General features: G+C 35.7%; 1 protein-coding gene across 4 annotated transcripts in view; it reads left to right on the forward strand.

Annotated features, from left to right (window-relative positions):
• Window positions 1-18,432, forward strand: part of LOC145688308 (excitatory amino acid transporter 3-like) — an 885,785-nt gene that overhangs the window by 639,794 nt on the left and 227,559 nt on the right. Inside the window, exon 1 of one of the 4 annotated variants that reach the window (XM_081762342.1) lies at window positions 9,931-9,953. The exons of the other annotated variants lie outside the window; for them this stretch is intronic. Within the exon in view, the coding sequence (XP_081618468.1) occupies window positions 9,952-9,953 (2 nt within the window). The 5' untranslated portion in view covers window positions 9,931-9,951. Of the gene's footprint in view, window positions 1-9,930; window positions 9,954-18,432 lie in introns of those variants that run through there. 4 annotated transcript variants of the gene reach the window in all.

An 18,432-nucleotide genomic window follows, 5' to 3' on the forward strand; every position in this document is an offset into this window, starting at 1 on the left:
TTTTCAACATACAATACGAGGTTCGGGCGTGGGATTGTTTTGTCATTTCAGTTTGAAAGTAGAACTTAGGGGACAGGAAGATAGATAACAATAAATGAAACTTAATAACTCTCGAAAAACCGTACCGATCTCGATCAAATTTTCTACCAAGATGAGGTACGAACCTGAGATGTTTTTGTCGTATCACTTTGGCGGTGTAACTTAAGGGAGGGGGAGGTAGAGAGACGTTTAAAAATGATCAAAAATGACTATATTAGTGTCGAGACTGTAGTTTTTGGGGTCGCTGAGGTGAACAGTGACACTTCCAATGCTCCTTAAATTGCAAATTCAGCCCCGCAAGTTGAGGGAAGAGGGATATATATAAAATTTATGGAAATTATCAACATCACTGTCGAATTTCTAGTTTTCGGGGCCGCAAAGATGAACAGTGACACTTCCGATGCCGTGTCCCGCAACAAGGGGAGGGGTGTGTGTATATATAAAAATCATCGAAAATGACCGATATCAAAGATCGATTTAATAATAGTAAAAAGTGACTGACTAGTGGAACATGTTACTATTTTTTTTCTTAATTTAACTCACCGGCGGGAGCTCATGTGGTTCGGATTCCACGTTAATCAGTAGGTCCACGTCTCATATAGCCTTGCTGCTGAACGGGACGTAAAACTCAAAATCAATCAATCAATTAATTTAACTCAGCGAAACGGGTAATTGATGTTAGTAAAATATATTTGAAGTGAGTTTAATTTCACAACTTTACTATATTCAATAAATGTTAATTGCACACACAGGGAAAAACACACACACACCAATTATTCTAATTGTATTGCTAATTATGTTTTATCAAGTATTTAAAACGTAAATTTTAGTTTTCGATGTGGTACCTATAAAATGCCATGGTACATTTTTGGAGGTCAAATAGAAATTTTTATCCACTTTGTCACTCTTTTATTTTACGGACTGGTATTTCCAACAACATATGGAGAATTGTATGACCTTATTTCATTATTATTAGTTGTTGCGCCCGAGTTTTCATATCACTGTACACAATAATTTAAAATATTGCTTAGACCTAACTATAATCTCGAATTTTTGTATTTAACAGATATTATTATTTAGTTTGTTCATCAACGAACACGCGGTTTCACAAATATTTAATTCTCAAATCTAAATATGGTTACGTCCTTTGTCCTATTTTGAAATAATTAATTGAAACTGTATTCCCGGCGGAAGCTCATATGGTTCGGATTTCACGTTAAGTTGTAGGTCCACGTCTCATATAACCTCAAATCAAATCGAAACAGTACAGTTCAAATTTAATTATCAGAACAGCTTTAAATTGGCAAATCACCTGCTCGATAGCGGCGTTTAACATGAGGCAGTCAATAACGCAAGCAGCGACATGTATTAACATAATGTTTACTATTATATATTAGTGTGTCGCACTGAGAGGTTTATAAATAGGATTTATTTGCATTTTTAAATTCTTCACTGAAGGTTTGCGTGGTGAACGAATATTTTACTATCAGTTAGACTTGAACAAATAGTTTCAATTCAATCATTGAAACAATGTAAAATAAATGCAAATAACAAGTAATCACTTCTGTGGCAGTTGATGAATAAAATTAAATTAAGGATAGCTAGGGATGAGTTACTTATGCTTTGTAATTTTACACATATTGTCCGTAACAAAAGTATTGGTAGTTTGTTTTAGACTATATGAATATATGAAATTTTAATATTTGTTGTTTATCTATGATTAGATCATCTGCTTGTGTGCACAATTAAAGGGTAAGTTTTTTTTTTTTTTTTTTTTTGCGTTTTTCTGTAAGGTACAACGCTTGGAATGGTGCAACTAGATACAAAGAGAACAAAAAGGATCACAACGTGCAATACAAAGTGAGTGGGAAGAACTACAAAGATTCGTAAGGTTTCCAATTGTTTTTGCATGGAAAACAGAACATTGGTTTAAGTAGAAAGGTGTTGGTTTTATTATGTGCGAATGGTGCTCGTTTAACATTATCATGAATGAAAGATGGAATTTCGATGTTTCTCTGAAATGAAAAGATGTTGGTCCAATAGAGAGAGAGCCTAAAAAAGGCAAGTGTATATGTAACCATGACTATCCGGAAAAGCGTTGTGATACCCATATGGAATCAATTCCAATGGACAGATGTGTCGTTTAGACATGACCAAGGGGCACAATAGCCACAAATTCGTAAGATGGCTTCCATCTAGCCTTAACTGCTAAGCACTACCCGATCTCACCCACATTTCAACTAATTCAGAGCACGCTACGACCATAAAGTTGATTGTCTCATACAGGTTTTACAAAAGATTTATCTTTAAGAAAAGACCCACAGTTTGTGTTTCAATGAGCCCAGCGCAAAGGTAGCTCCGTCTGAAGTGCTGTCGTCAATGCGGTTGAAGCCAGGTTTAGTAGTCCAGTGGTTTTGGCTACTGTTGAATGCAAATTCAGCATTCACGAGTTGCTAACTTCCCATCTGATGGGAACCAATACAAGATAGCATACGTCAAACTTCAAAGAAAGGGATTACTAGGGTGGTGATAGTTTGCTTATGATGGTGCCTGCATTGACCTCCATATTATTGAGGCTAGTTTTATTACCATTCAGAGATGCATAGATGAAATTCTGGAGCAGGTTGTGCAAGTTTTGGGGCCGCTGTTTGTTCGGAATTAGTTTTCGTGAACTATGGTACTCGTCCACATATACCTTTTCCTCAAATAACTAATTTTCTTGCCAGTGAGAATATACTTGGATGGGATGACCAGTCTAGTCTCTTGACGTAATTCTCATCAAATATGTGGGACATTCATATTCACATTCATAGAGGCTTACGGGGTATAAAAGTATCCCTGTAAAGAAGAATGGATTCTAAGTGTCCCTGTGAAATGCATGGATTTTGCTATCCACGAGTATAACTAATTACCTTATTTTGAACATTGATCACCGTTATGGGATCTGTAAATCTCTGTTGCAGTTGTAATGCCTTATTAAACGCAACTTTCACAATTTTCAGCACAGGTTTATATTGGCAGAAACTGTATTTTTGTGATAAAGGTATTCGCTCTCCATTTGGTTCGTTTTATTTCTCTCCTATGCAGTTATGTTGCCAACAAAATTATTAGTTCTGTGGTAATATATTTGGTATGCACCATTTCTGCAGTCGGCGGCCGTACGGAATTCCCAACGATATACCCTACTTTAGCGTTACCCTTTAATTTTGCAAGTCAGGTATATATCACTCCTAGAATATGCAAAAATTGTTCTTAACCTTTAGACAGTTTGGTTATTATTATTATTATTATTATTAGTAGTAGTAGTAGTAGTAGTAGTAGTAGTATTTAGCGTTCCTTGTCAACACCGAGGATATGTGGAATGTGAACCTAGAGTTCAAGGTAAAATCCAAAACGGCACAATGCGTTCAAATGTCAATGCTTTCCCACTCGGTAATCGAAATCTGGATCCCATGCACCAAATGCTTGTGCACTAGCCGCTATACCAACCGAGAGAGCTACATATACCTTTAAAAAATATACATGACTTCATCGTCCTATTGACATTGCAGTGAGTGGCATATCCATTATTATAGTTGTACTTACGCGTTATCCCTGAAGGGCGGAACCTGCTGTTGAAGTGGAACCTGAACCATTTCTCGGATTGCATCCGAAACGTTATAATCCCAGAATTATTTAAATTTACGCATACTTAAATTTAAAGGGTGCGTTCTACCCCTAGGCTCTTAAATAGCAAATATAGTCTGCTGAAGTTTGCAGATTTTTTTTAGCCTATTAATTCATATATTTTTTCATTGTTCTTTGAACTCAATAGAAATGCTGGGGTGTCTCCTTTAATTCTACGAGGGAAGGACTGAAAACAATTTTTTTTTCATTCTTTTTTTCTCCTGGTGTTTCCCATGACACGAGATGTACAGTCATGAAAGAAAGTACTCTTCAGTTGACAAAATTTCTTTTCCTAATAATTCAAGAATAAATTAATCTATTGGAGTACCGATTTTGGCAGGTTATCAAATTATAACTACTCTAAGGATAAAGACAAAAGATCCAGATTAATTCATTTGTTCCCGAGTTATTGGGAAAAAAGAAAATTTGTCAACTGAAGAATACTTTCTTTTACTTGTGTACATTTTAAAATTTAAGACGAGAGGAGAAACATGATGCAATTTTCTAGTTTTCGAGACTAGAAAATTCTAGTCTCGTGTGCGACACTGGTTCATCCAAGGCATATCTTAAGCACTGCTTTAAGTGTTATATGGTTCATAGTTAAAGTGAAATTGCTTCTATGAACAAAATTAAGAGGTTTTGATCAACGTTTAAAAATACTTACGTAATTATACAGTTTTATTTTAGTTTTTCTTTCACTTACGTGATACTTCCATAATAAATATGGTTTAAAAATATTATTATATCATACCCTTGGTGGATCTTTCTCTACGCGGAAGGATTATGATAATTTCTAGACGAAATTAAGAAAAACAATTAGGAGTACAAATTTACAAAACGAAACGATAAAAGTTTCTGATAATCGAAACGAAACTAGAAAGAATTCTTCGAGATTCGGCATGAGTATTCGACAAAAAATTACGGCACGAGACGAGACTTTTTTTTTATCTTACCGCCAACCCTAGTTTCTCTCGAGATATCGTAAAGCAGTGGAGCATACAAGACATCAGTGTAATGCGAGGACCTCCCATGTATCATTTGGTGACGTACACCGAAGATCCTGCAAATAGTGCTATCGCAATGCTACCATAAAGTTCGGATAAGCTATTCGTTCTGTATCCAACAAATGTAAAGTTTGGTACCATTAATGCTTAGCGGTATTGTCAAACTGACCAGACTGAAGTATGATATAGCGTTCTTCCTTTGGACGAATGCAAAACTACACTCGGCAGCGTCAACGCAAAACCATCTTACCACCCTTGCTTGGAAGTACCTTGCCCACCCAACATACTGTTCTAACCTCGTGTCCAACGACTTCTCTCCCTTTTCAGCATTGAAGTAGGATTCCAGCGAAAGGCATGTTAGAATCAGTGACACAATGAAGACAGCCGTGAAAGTTTTTTTCTTTTCTTTTTTTTTTCTTTTTTTTTTAATGTAGAAGACGCATTTCTTCCTAAAATGGTGGGTTTAAACTTTGTGAAGTGGTATGACAAATGCATCAACGTCCTTGGTTTTTATATGGAAAAATAAGTAAGCCTTGTTACTTCCGACTTACCTTCATACTAAAATGTACTTGGATGCAAATTGATATTTCTGAAATATAATTTAGGACTTCAAATATCATCTAATTAATATTATATGCATATAAAATATAAACATTTATTTGTGTACAAAGCAGGGCATGTTAAATAGACTTACAGAAGAAGTGGGTAAAACGAAATAACTAAACTCATAGCTCATTTCAAAGAAAGATAAAACTTTATTCATATGAATCAGTAGGCTGAGAAAAAAGCTTAAATATAAGACGGTGAGTCTAAATATCGTTGTTGATTGATTGATCCGAAGTTCAGAGTTTCGTTCAGCTAAACAACATTGCATACAAGCAAAACTTGAATTAAAACTTTCATCTATCTTTTATTTATTAAATGTTTGTCATCCGTGTGTAGATTCAGAAATAGCTTTTATTATTAGAAAAATATTCTTTTAAAGACAAATCTAATCAAAAAACCTTTTGAAACATCTACCAACTCAATTATTTACTGATTTTGAGAGTTGGCTATTCATATTATCCACATTTACAAATCCACAGAGTTGATCACGCTGATCCCACTACCATCCCAATCAGGGGCGTAAATAAGGGCCCTCGCAGACCCCGCATTGCGGGGGACCTCAAGCCACCCTGGGGCCCCAAATCGTGAAGTAGGACGTAGAGAAGGGGTCTCACTTCACGTAGTCTGCGGGGTGGCCCCCGAACCCTTAGTTACGCCGCTGATCCCGATGCGTATCTCAGCGTTGCTATTATAGGTTTTGCTCCTAATCCTAAAACCCGTAATTTTGAAATCAAGCTGACCTCACTTTAGATCTATCAGTGCTTGTGCAATAGGAATTTTGTTCCCCAATGGCAGTAGACTGAGTAAATGTTGCTTTAGATGGATTGAGGTTTATTATTTATCTATTTTTGAGTTTTACGTCCTATCATTTCATCTTTTTAAGCTGAAAGATGCAATGATAAATTATTATGGGTAAAGCACAAAACATAGCATAACCCCCTCAATGGGATTCGAACCCACAACAGAAAGGTCTTGCGACCCCCAAACAAGTGCTTTAAACCATATCAGCTGGCATTCAGACGAATTAGAGTCTACAATGTATATAAATCGTGTTCCATGTTTCCGCATGTCAAATTTATGTTAGGCTTAGTAAAGAGCACCTAGACACACACATTTAAGCGGTAAATTCTATAAATGGATGACATCCTTGTTAGTTCAAAATCCGATGAAAATTAGGCTAATTTATTTTTTTCTTCTACATTTTAATTTTTCCACTTCACTTAAAGACGCGTAATTTGTCTTAAAATATACACGTATAAGCTAGCAGAACCTAGAATAAGCATAGAGACCAACCTATTTCTGGAATGTAAAGGAGTCAAGGTTATAAATCTTGTCGTGGTCTTAACTGTACACAAATATTTTGTCATAAAGTTTTTTTTCCTTTCATTACAATGCACCAAATACACTTCAACAGATGCAGTAAGTACTTTGAAGATTTTTTTTTTTTTCGCCGAGAAAAAAAACAAAAAAAAAAAAACAAGATGTGGCAGAACCGTTCTTGTTTTTCTCGGTAGAAATGTGAACAGAACTGGCGAGTCTCGAAACAATCTTGGCAGATGATAAATAATTTTCTCTCCTAAACATTTTTTTTTTCATTTGTTACTCTTTAAATGTATTATTTAACGTTGCGGATATAGAAATCAAGCAGCATTCGAAAGTGCTGCTCTTGGTTACTATAACTGTCTGTTTTGTTTCTCCTTCTCTCTGAGTCGTTCTTGAAACTTAATTTCTTCAAAACAAGGTAGCATAAAATTAACTTCGCTAAAATTTCGAGCAAGTTTGAATAATTATTAAAATAATGGATAAAGACGCTTGATCAACAAAATAAATACATTACTTAAAATAGAATATGACTTTTGCTATCAATAACTTATGTATTGTAAATATAGTAGTACCATATTGAAATGTTTAACATTGCAATAATCGAACTATGGCAAAATAATCAGCAGTAATATTGCGTTCGGAAATATTCATTGGCTACTGAAATAGTGCTGGATTATATAAGAGAGAGCTTACATAGCTGAAACATCACAGTTGAGTAAGTGCAATGTGCATTACTTAGCATGGACGCCCGAAGAAAATTTTCTAGGGGGAGCATCTCCATGGTTACTATATTACGTCTGGTATTTAATATACGTGGTTTGCTGTATTACGTGTACATTTTCGTGAGTCAGGGAGCGGGCTCCCTTGCCCCCCTTTGGGCCCCCCATGTTACTTAGGTATTCGACAAAGTATTTGTGAGAGATGCTTAACAAACTAGTTGAAGTGCACATTCTTCCTCACGTAACACACAAGGTAATGAAAACCTTAGGGGGAAAAATCTAGCGTAGGATTTTGGAAACGCCTTAATGAAAGCTCAAATTCATTGAAGCTAGAACATCACCATTCCAAAGTCGTCTATAATACAACGGTTTACCATTTCTTTTATTTGTAGAATTCAATTCATTCTTTCAGCTCTTCAGGGAGGGAATTCCTAAGTTCATGAAAGTGAATAACGTATATATCTATCTACTTTTACCATAAATACTCTATATATAGCACATTTCTTTACTTCATATCCAACGGATGAAAATAAATACATAAAATATCTATTTCCCTTACCTCATTAGAGTGAAATATCCAAAATTTCTGTGCAACTCAATATTCGTAATATGGGTATTGGTAAAATGCCAGTATGTCGAATTTTTTGCCTCTATTTCCAATGATTTACAAATGTACCGTGTTCTGCGAAAACGAACTAAGCGCCACTTTCATACTTTTAAGAAAATTACGTATAAAGGTTGATGTCCAACATTAATGTAGCCGTAATCAAAAGTGAAATTGTTTCTTTTTTTTTTTTTTTTTTTTTTTTTTTTGGAAAGGTGTTGGTTTTCCTCTCTTTTCGATTGTGCAAAACGTTCTAATGCTTATCAGGAACCAATCGTCGCATTTACGTGGATTTTCAAAGTTTGGCGCTTAGTTCATTTTTGCATAACACGGTACAAATATTCCTTCACCATATAATCTTCTGGCACCACCGAAGATGTTCTCGGTTATAAACTGTTTGGTGTGATCGATCTGCTTTTCAGCAACAAAATTATTTAATGTGCATGCCCTCGCATGGGAGACCACAGTGGCCACCTATCAGTTAGATGGCCCAAATCAGGTTTCTGTCTAGGCGCTTACTGGTGTGTTGCAGGGATGTTAGGATTTACATCTACTGTGAGAAATCGTTTTACTTCTCACCAATGGACTGGTTACACGTTATAATTCACACGAGCGAATTTTTCGCAACGGCCACCTTACCTTTTAGATCCCCATTGCACGACAAATCTTTAATTCACTTCATTGCAGCACATAGATATTTGCTGGCGTCGTCCTATCACTCAGGTTCAAACTACAATACACACAGAACAAGTTCGCACACAAAACTGTTCATAGTTTTGTACGATGACCTTCAAAGTACTAGCAACATGCCCTCTGCGTAGTCATTTTATGATGCGTCATTCAAATCAGTCGATATATAGGAATGATTTTAAATAAATTTCTACCAGTGTAATAGTATGTAAGGTCTGGATCTAGGAGTTGTAGCATTTTTGCGTGTTCCACGCAATTGCTCTTTTTACTTGTGGTATGAGGTCGACATGGCAAAGTAATGGGTCTAGCGAATATGGTGAGTGCTCGATTACTTCGCATCCCCTTTGCACAAGAAAATTCCTCACACATTCCATTTGTGACATCAGGATCCTGCCGTCAAGTGGATTCTTTAGAAGACAACTTCGAAGAGCTTTAGATGCTTTACGCATAATTGAATTTGTACTGGCTTGTAATGTTGTATAAAGGTAACCAAGAATCTTCTGTCGCTTTCTTACCCACCGTCTTCAAACATCGATATGTCACCTAAGACGTACTTAGAAGATCAAAAATAGTCCCCATCAGCATCAATGATATTCTGCCAACCTTCTTGAAGGCCAGGGATTACATCACAGTAGAACTTGGTGTGCCGTGAAACGAAGAAGGTATCCAGTGCATTTTGCACCTCTACTAGGGGTAGAGCGTTCACCTCCGGTGCTTGGGGTACCTGGTTCGATCCCAGCTCGTGCCGTGTGGACTTTGTAGTGGACAAACACCGTGTGCATGGCTTTTCTCTGGATTCTCCCGTTTCCTCCCACTTTCTTCCTTTCAGAGATTCGTTCCTTTCATTCCTCTGAAGGATTCGTTCTTTCGGAACGAATCATTCCGGAACTTCCGATCACTAATTACCACTGTAATGATTATTTGACTTTGTTGTTCTCTAGTTGACAAATAATTAAGGTGTATCAGTAAAGTGAAGTTTCGTTAAGTACAAGTTTCTCTGCATAGAGAGTTTATACTACATTGTTATATTGAAATTTTGAAGTGTTTTATCAGGAACTATTATGTTTATTTATTTACCTGATACAAAACATAGCTACTTACAGTATAATTTCTTTTCAGCATTTTGTAGTACTATTGAAATAAGTGTACGCATATAATATACTTATTTTTTTTCTTTTTCTCTTCTTTAGGTAAGTGTCTCCTGAAATCGAAAAAAAAAATACTTCAGTTTTAAGAGAAAACATCCATTTGAAGAAAATTGAAGCAAACGAAATGGATAAAATGAAATCAAACTTAAATAATGTAAGTGTTGTGTTTAACACTGTAGTTCAAGTAGCCTGTAGTATCCGGTATCTTACTTTTAAACTATCAACGAGTTTCTTCTTATTTTAAATATTAATGTGTCATTAACATGTTTTTTACGCTAAAAGGAACACGAGATTCATGAAAGTGAATGATTACGAAATAATTGATGCGGAGAAACGAGAAATCCCCTAGAAAACCTTCTGACACGATGTTGTACACCACAAACTCTCTTGTTCTGGGATATAATCATGGACTTTCAAGATTTATATGCACCATGCTTTTCTTGGATAGGTTTTAGATTAGGCATAGGCACCTAACAAACACTTCTGGAAGAAGCCATTATGACCCCGCGTAGCGTAGATGCTAACGCTACCTCCTTCGGTGCGAGCAGCCCCGGGTTCGATTTCCAATGAGGGTATTCGGTCAAAAAAGCGTAAAACGCTTTTTCAGGCCAGCCATCCTGAATGAGGTTTTCCTGAGTTTTCCTCATTCACACCAGGCAAATGCCGGGGTGGTACCTAACATATAGGTCCCAGGCCGCTTCCTTCCTTCCCCAATCCTTTCTTCCTTCCCTTTTCCCGGATAGTGTGCTCGCCGAGGGACGTCATCCTTCAAACGTGCTAAATGACCATAGATGTTGAAAGCCCAGAAATCTAAAACCTAAAAACCTGGAAGAAGCCATTAGAAGCGGAAAGACTAGGTGAAACTTTGTATATAATAAAATAATGAACTAAGTAAATTTAGTTTACATAAACTTAATTTATATGTATGCATGTTGCGTAGCTTAAGAAATATTAATTTTGAAAGTTAGAGATATTATTTTGGAGAACATAGATGGTTTTAACGTATTATCAAAAGAAAATTACTAAAACTGATAGTACAGTGCAAAGGATAGCTGAATTCAAGAATGAATGTAATGCTCTCAGCCTGATCATGGGAGTAATATATAGGATGGAGCATGTACCTTAAAAGGCCTTTGGAATTTTGAAGTTAATTCATAAGAAAAACAATCGAATTTTGTACGATATAAGTATCGTTGTTTGACGTACCTTTTAACGATACATGATTAACAGTGTTACCAACCAAACATAAAAGTTATTTTTAATGACAAACGTTAGGTTATTACTATTTCAGACCACCATTCCAATCGAAACTTTACAATGCCACATTAGCAATTCAATGTTGCAAACAAGGAACGCTAGAGTATCACAGACAATTTTGGAAGCCTCTAAAAGAGGAATAATGCAAATGGCACGTACGGGTCGGTCTACATCCAAAGTACCTATCTAATATCACCATAGTGTTCGATAAGACTAGGATGTAAGATGTATGTAGAATAAATAGGAACAAAGTTACAAGAGAATGAATATTTGATTATTCAGAATGATTGATTTATTTCGCAAAAGTGCTTGCATGAGTACCTCATCTAATAATGTAAACGATTTCCAATGCATGTATAGATCATAATGATGTTTACAGCTATTTGATATTTCAAACGGTGCTGTAGTTGTTATAAATATTGATATAGAACTAGTAAAAATGCTTACACTTGGATACATTTCTAATAGCGCTTCTCATACTAACTTGAGGAGAATGTTGAGTCCAATACAGCTATTTAGAAACATGTGTGTTCATGGTATCACGAGAAAAACTACCTTAAAGTTTAGATGTTTTGAAGTACCCCTTACGCCAATTGTAAAAGTACCCACGATTGTATTCATTTCTAATTGTGGTTTTATACTAATTTGAGGATCCTAAATCTAATGGAACTATTTTCAAACATATCCGTTCATGAAATTGCGAGAAGAATTGCCTCAAGTTTGGGATATATTTATTTATTTATATATTACATTTTAAATTTTTGCACGAGCCGCATGAACATCTGTATCTAAAAATAAAATAAAATAAAATAAAATAAAAGCTCTGTTGGATTGGCGTCCTCAAATTAATATAAAAAGTGGAATTAGAAATCTATACAAGCATTGGGTACTTTTATTTTGGCACAAGAGGTAGTTCAAAGTTCCCAACCTTGCGGTCATTTTTCTCGTGATCCAGTGAAAAGATATGTTTGAAAATCTTGCATTGGATTCAGCATTATCAAATTAGTATAAAAAGAACAATTAGAAATATACAGTATCCAAGCGTGAACCCCTTTTTTTATCACTGGCGTAATCGTTAGTTCTATGCAACATTGCTTAAAATTATGTAATTTCGAGAACTTGTTGTAATAACAACTACCAAAAATTAACGTAATGGTATATTATGGAAGTAACAGAAAGTAACAATCGTTTTTTTTAAATCGCATTAATACGCAGTTTTAAGCAGCATAACAAAATTATTATTATTATTATTATTATTGTAGAAAGGCTTAAGATATCAAATTGCCGTAAATGACATTATGGTCTCTACGTTATTGAAAACAATTTCTGATTGGAATGCATGCTTTCCTAAGTATTTTTAAGTTTTTTTTTTTTTAAAAAGACGTTGCAAAAGGATTAAAAGTTTCCTTTTTCTTATCCGTCATATCATGATCATAGTATTTTACACTAAGGTACTTTCAATTGAGATGGTTGGGAAAATATACATATGATACTACTGCTGTAGATGCGTGCACATTTTGATGTTTGTGATACTGTAGTGTCCTTAGTTTGTAACACTGAATAATAAATGTGCTATTGTAAGTTTAACATGCAGATTTGAAATATGCAATAACCTGATGTAAGTACAATTTAAATAATAATAATAATAAACAATTTGGTTAGTAACATTGTTAATCTGGTGACATTGCATTGTAAGCATGTCGATTTATTTCCTTTGTTGACATTCGATTTGTGCATTTTTATTTCATTTTTTAGAATTTGTTTAAATGTCACAGTTTTAGACTAAATGTGAAATATTAACCCATTTATATTTGAATTTTAAATAATAATAATAATTCCTTGATTAGACTGACAGTGTTCTATCTATAGTTTGATTCAGATCTGCCTGCATTTTATTGTATTAGCAATTCTAACCTACTGTATCGTAATCGTTTAAAGCATTGGAATGCCTTTCAAAATATTATTCCCAACTTTTACACCAAGTAAGCAGTCGTTGGTAACTACATATTGTGTACTGTGTGTAACGTATATACAATTATTTATATTTACTTCCAGGAAAATGTATGGTTGTAGAAAGTCCTTTTTAATCCTTGTAAATATCAAAGTGTGTTTAATGGGTATACGGAAAAACATTTTGTGGCTGAAATCTCACGAAGACAAACTTTGCCATGTTTTATTCATTACAGAATGTACAATCATGTCCAAAATTATTGTCGCATGTCGATAACCGTCTTCTTTTAAGAATATAATTAATGATTTTGCAGAGTACTATTAATACTGATACTTTGTGTATAATCGAGAAATGTATATTTGTGATAAATTTCATAGGAAAAGAATTATAAATACGAAAATTAGAATGAGTAAAACAAAATGTTGCTAAATGGACAAGAAAGTTTTATTTTCGTTTTATTGTTCGTATTTACTGCTCTTTTGACATGAAATTTTCCACATACATGTCCTTGCCGATTGTATACATACTAACATTGTAAGAAATACTAAGCGTATTCGTTATCAAATTATATTCCTACAACAACATATTTATAGATATGCGACAATAATTTTGGACATTAGTGTACAATATACAATTTATCTTGAAGTGTCCTTGTATTTCTTAAACATACATCAGTGGCGGATCCAGGATATGATCAAGGGAGGGGCTAAACGATAGTTTGCCGTTTTATCCAGTGTAAAGCAGGATTGAAACCCATTTTATCCAGTGTATACCTGAGCGTCAAGGGGTAAGGCTATAGCCCCCCTCAGATCTGCCACTGCATATTATATATATATATATATATATATATATATATATATATATATATATATATATATATACAGATGGTGATCAGAAAAATGGAAACACCTGTAGTTGGCAACACGTCAGATGTATTGGTTGGCAGTGGTTTCGTGGCGCCCGCAGCGCCGGACCGCTGGTGGTGGTGTGTTAGGTCGGACTTCATATTACGCCACGCGCAGTGGAACGGCAGTTTTTAGTGGCTGCAGTAGACGGAGATAGTGTAAAATTGGAGACCTCTCAGATTTTCAAAGAGGGCAAATTGTTGGTGCGCGGTTATGTGGAGTGAGTGTGACGGCAGTGGCTACCGTGTTAGGTGTGTCGCGTGGGACAGTGTCGAAGGTGATGACGGCCTACACAACACACGGGAAAACCACATCGGGGAAGCGGAACAGTGGGAGGAAGAAAATCATGAGTGACAGGTCACGCCGGGTATTAAAGCGCAATGTCACGCAGAACCGTCGTGCCACTGCGGAGCAAGTGACGGAGGAACTCAATCAGCACCTCCTCCAACCTGTTTCGACAATCACAGTCCGCCGCGAATTACATTCAAATAACCAAAGAGGTTACCATTTTCTAGTCTTTTTCCGAAGATTTATCTGTTCCAAACATCCAGCATTGATTTAATCTCTTCCAGACATAACGTAATTGGCACAGATAGAATGAATACGTTAAGAGCCCAAACGGATCATCGTGTCAGTCGGATGATGTAGACCACCACTGGGTCGAGGATTTAAATCCGTGGTGACCCGGTAATTCGACTGAGACTGAGAAACCCAGAGGATAAAAAAGAGATTTTACTTATTTCCGTATGTTTAAGCAGTATTTCTGTCAGAGATGACCATGACTGGAGATGTTATCCCCATAGAGAGAGAACCACGACGCCGAAGTTCCCAGTTAATTAGATTCTCCAGACCAGGTAATCGAGCTCTTGGTCTGTTTTAACTTTGGAATATGAAATTTGTGCGTGTGTGAAAGAGAGAGTGGGAGAAGTGAAAGATGCAAAGACAGGATAGGGACGTAAAGAGTGAGAGGGGGACGAATATAAATATGAAACATGCTTATCATTGCAGTGTATGATGTAGAACGCACACACACTGTTTACTCAAATTATCGCCAGTGATGCTTTGTAAGTTCTCCATCAGAAGATAGATCTCTGTTTGTAGCCATTATTTTATGCGAAAAAAATCATACTACTTGATGGGGAATCGAACCAAGATTTCCCATGTGTAAGTCTAGCACGTTACCACTACACCACCGATTGCTTTAGCCAAACTTTGTTTAACAAATGATGTAGTGTTTCTTTCTGAGAAAGATAACACGAAAAGTGTATACTGCAGATCAATGATGTCTTTTGAACGTCCTGGTAATTCTCTTGCCCTTTCCCAACCAACATTCGTAAATCGTTTCTATCATGATACAGGTGTTTGCTTACACATTGTGAGGTATTGCTTGTCCAGTATGATTAGTAGATTCTTAACAATCACTTGGTAAAAAAAGTTAACTTCGGTGTGAACAGGATTTGAACCTATGTTAGATAGCTGTATTACTCATAAGGCCTTTACGTTACCCCTACACTATCGAGCCGCCTTAAACTGTAAGCTACATATTACTTAGTTTAGTCCTGATCTTGCGAACGATACTACTTCTTCCTGTAACGTTATTTGCACCAAAGTGCACAACGAAATTGATTTATTCGACGGCCTAGAGAGAAATTAATGCCCACTAATGAAGGTAAAACATACAATCCAGGAAAATGGAGAAATAAAATATATTTTCAGTAATTTCGCAATGCAAGTTCAAAAGTACGCAAATATTATTATTATTATTAACAATAATAATAATAATAATAATAATAATAATTGAAAGTAACTATGTTTTTGGCTCCCAATCTCTTGAACCAACCGATCGATTGCGATCAAATTTTCAACATTGATAAGTTTCGGGCCTGGGAAGCCTTTTTACCATTTCTTTTTAACGGTAGAACTTAGGGAAGGAGGGTTGATACATAAAAATGAATAAAACGTAATAATTCTTGAACCACCAGACCGATTTCTATCAAACTTTTAACATAGATAAGGTTTAGATCTAGGACAACTTTTATCATTTCAGTTTGACGGCGCAACGTAGGGGCCGGAGAGAGGGAAATATATGTAAAAAAAATGAAAGTGGCTGTCTTAGTGACTTCATCACTCTTGAACCACCCGACCGATCTTGATTAAATTTTCAACATAGATGAAGTTTGGGCCTAAGATGGTATTTATATTTACTTCGACGATATAACTTAGGGTTCAGGAGGAGGAGGAGTTAAAAAGAATAAACAAAACTTGATAACTCGTGAAAAAATGATCAATCTCGATCAAATTTTTAACACAGATGAGGTTCGGACCTGAGATTATTTTTATCATTTCACTTTCACGAGAGAACTTGGGTAGGGAAATGGGAGAGGGAGATATAAATAAAACTTAAAGACTCTTGAACCTCACCAAGCAAATATCGATCAAATTTTCAACCTAGATGAAATGGTTTCTGAGATGGTTTCTGTCATGTCACTTTGACGGTGTAACTTACGAAATGGGGAAGGGAAGCGACATTTAAAAAAGAACGAAAAATGATCGTTATTAGTGGCGAATCTATAATTTTTGAAGTAGCTGAGATTAACAGTGACAAATCTGATGATGTTTAAATCTAAATTCAGTCTCGCAACATGGAGGAGGGGGAGACATAAAAATGATCGAAATAACCAATATCAGTGTCCAATTCATAGTTCTCCGGCTCGCTGAGATGAACAATGATACTGCTGATGCCGTGCCCCCCAAACAGGGTGGGGAGGGGATATATAAAGCTCATCGAAAATGACCGATATTAAAGAGCGCTTTAGTAATACTAAACAGGGACTGATTAACGGAACATATTACTATTTTCTCTCAATTTAACCCAACGAAGCGGATAATAGATAATAATAATAATAATAATAATAATAGACAACTACTGCGAATGTGATTATTATTATTATTATTATTATTATTATTATTATTATTATTATTATTATCATTATTATTAATCACGTACTTTCGAACTTGTACGGAGAAAGTACTGCAAAATAGGTTTAATTTCTGTAATTTTTCCTGGATTGTATGCTTTTCCTTATTAGTGGGCATTAATTTCTCTTTGGCCGTCGAATAAATGAATTTCGTTGTGCACTTTGGTTCGTTACAAAGATCAGGGCTAAAGTACGTAAGTTTGGCTTGTTGTTATTTCAGGTGGCCCGATTGTGTAGGGGTAACGTAATGGCCTAATGAATAATACAGTTATCTAACATAGGTTCAAATCCTGTTCACCTCAAAGTTAATTTTTTACAAAGTGATTGTGAAGAATAAATTTAATAGGGGATGATAGGAGAACAGTAGAAATAAATGCAGAGATCTTATTAAACGCTTGTAGGGACATGGGTTTAGAAGTAAATGCAGAGAAAACTAAATACATGGAAGTGAATCGGGACCGTAATACGGCAAATTGTAGAGGCGTTAAAATATTAAATAATGCTTTTGATAAAGTGGACACTTTCAAATATTTAGGATCAATATTAACAGACGAAAATCATATTCACGAAGAAATTAAATGTCGACTAAAAGCAGGGAATTCGTGTTACTATTCGGTTCAAAATCTCTAGTCGTCGCGAATTCTGTTGAGGAATTTGAAGCTTAAAATATATAAAACGATAATCATGCATGTTGTTCTGTATGGTTGTGAAACATGGTCGCTTACTCTGAGGGAAGAACATAGACTGAAAGTATTTGAGAACAGGATCCTGAGAAGAATATTCGGACCCAAGAGGAACGAGAATGGGGAATGGCGGAAGCTTCATAACGAGGACCTACATAGTTTATACGGTTTACCCAACATTGTTAGGGTCGTCAAGTCTAGGAGGCTTAGGTGGGCAGGTCATGTAGCTAGAATGGAAGAAAGTAGAAACGCTTTCAAAGTCTTGACTGGTAGACCCATAGGAAAACGACCATTAGGAAGACCTAGGCGCAGATGGGAGGACAATATTAAGATGGATCTCGCAGAGATAGGAATACAAAGTAGAAACTGGATGCAATTAGCTAAGGATAGAATTCAGTGGAGAGCTTTTGTGAACGCGGCACTGAACCTCCGGGTTCCATAGGCCATAGAGTTAGTTAATTAGTTAGTTAGTTAGATTGTGAAGAATCCACTTATCATACTGAACAAGCAAAACATAAGAACGTGGAAGCAAGCACCTGTATCATGATAGAAACGATTTACGAATGATGGTTGGGAAAGGCAAGGGAATTAGCAGGACATTCCAAAGACGACATTGATCTGCAGTATACACTTTTCGTTTTATGGTTCTCAGAAAAAAACACTACACCATTAGTTAAACAAAGTTTGGTTAAAGCAATTGGTGTAGTGGTAACGTGCTAGACTTACACATGGGAAATCTTGGTTCGATTCCCCATCAGGTAGTATGATTTTTTTCGCATAAAATATTGGCTACAAACAGTGATTAATCTTCTGATGGACAACTTACAAAGCATCATTTGCGATAATTTGAGTAAACAGT

This window comes from Thermobia domestica, chromosome 6 (assembly GCF_964235325.1).
Source record: "Thermobia domestica chromosome 6, izTheDome1.hap1.1, whole genome shotgun sequence".
Lineage (NCBI taxonomy): Eukaryota > Metazoa > Arthropoda > Insecta > Zygentoma > Lepismatidae > Thermobia > Thermobia domestica.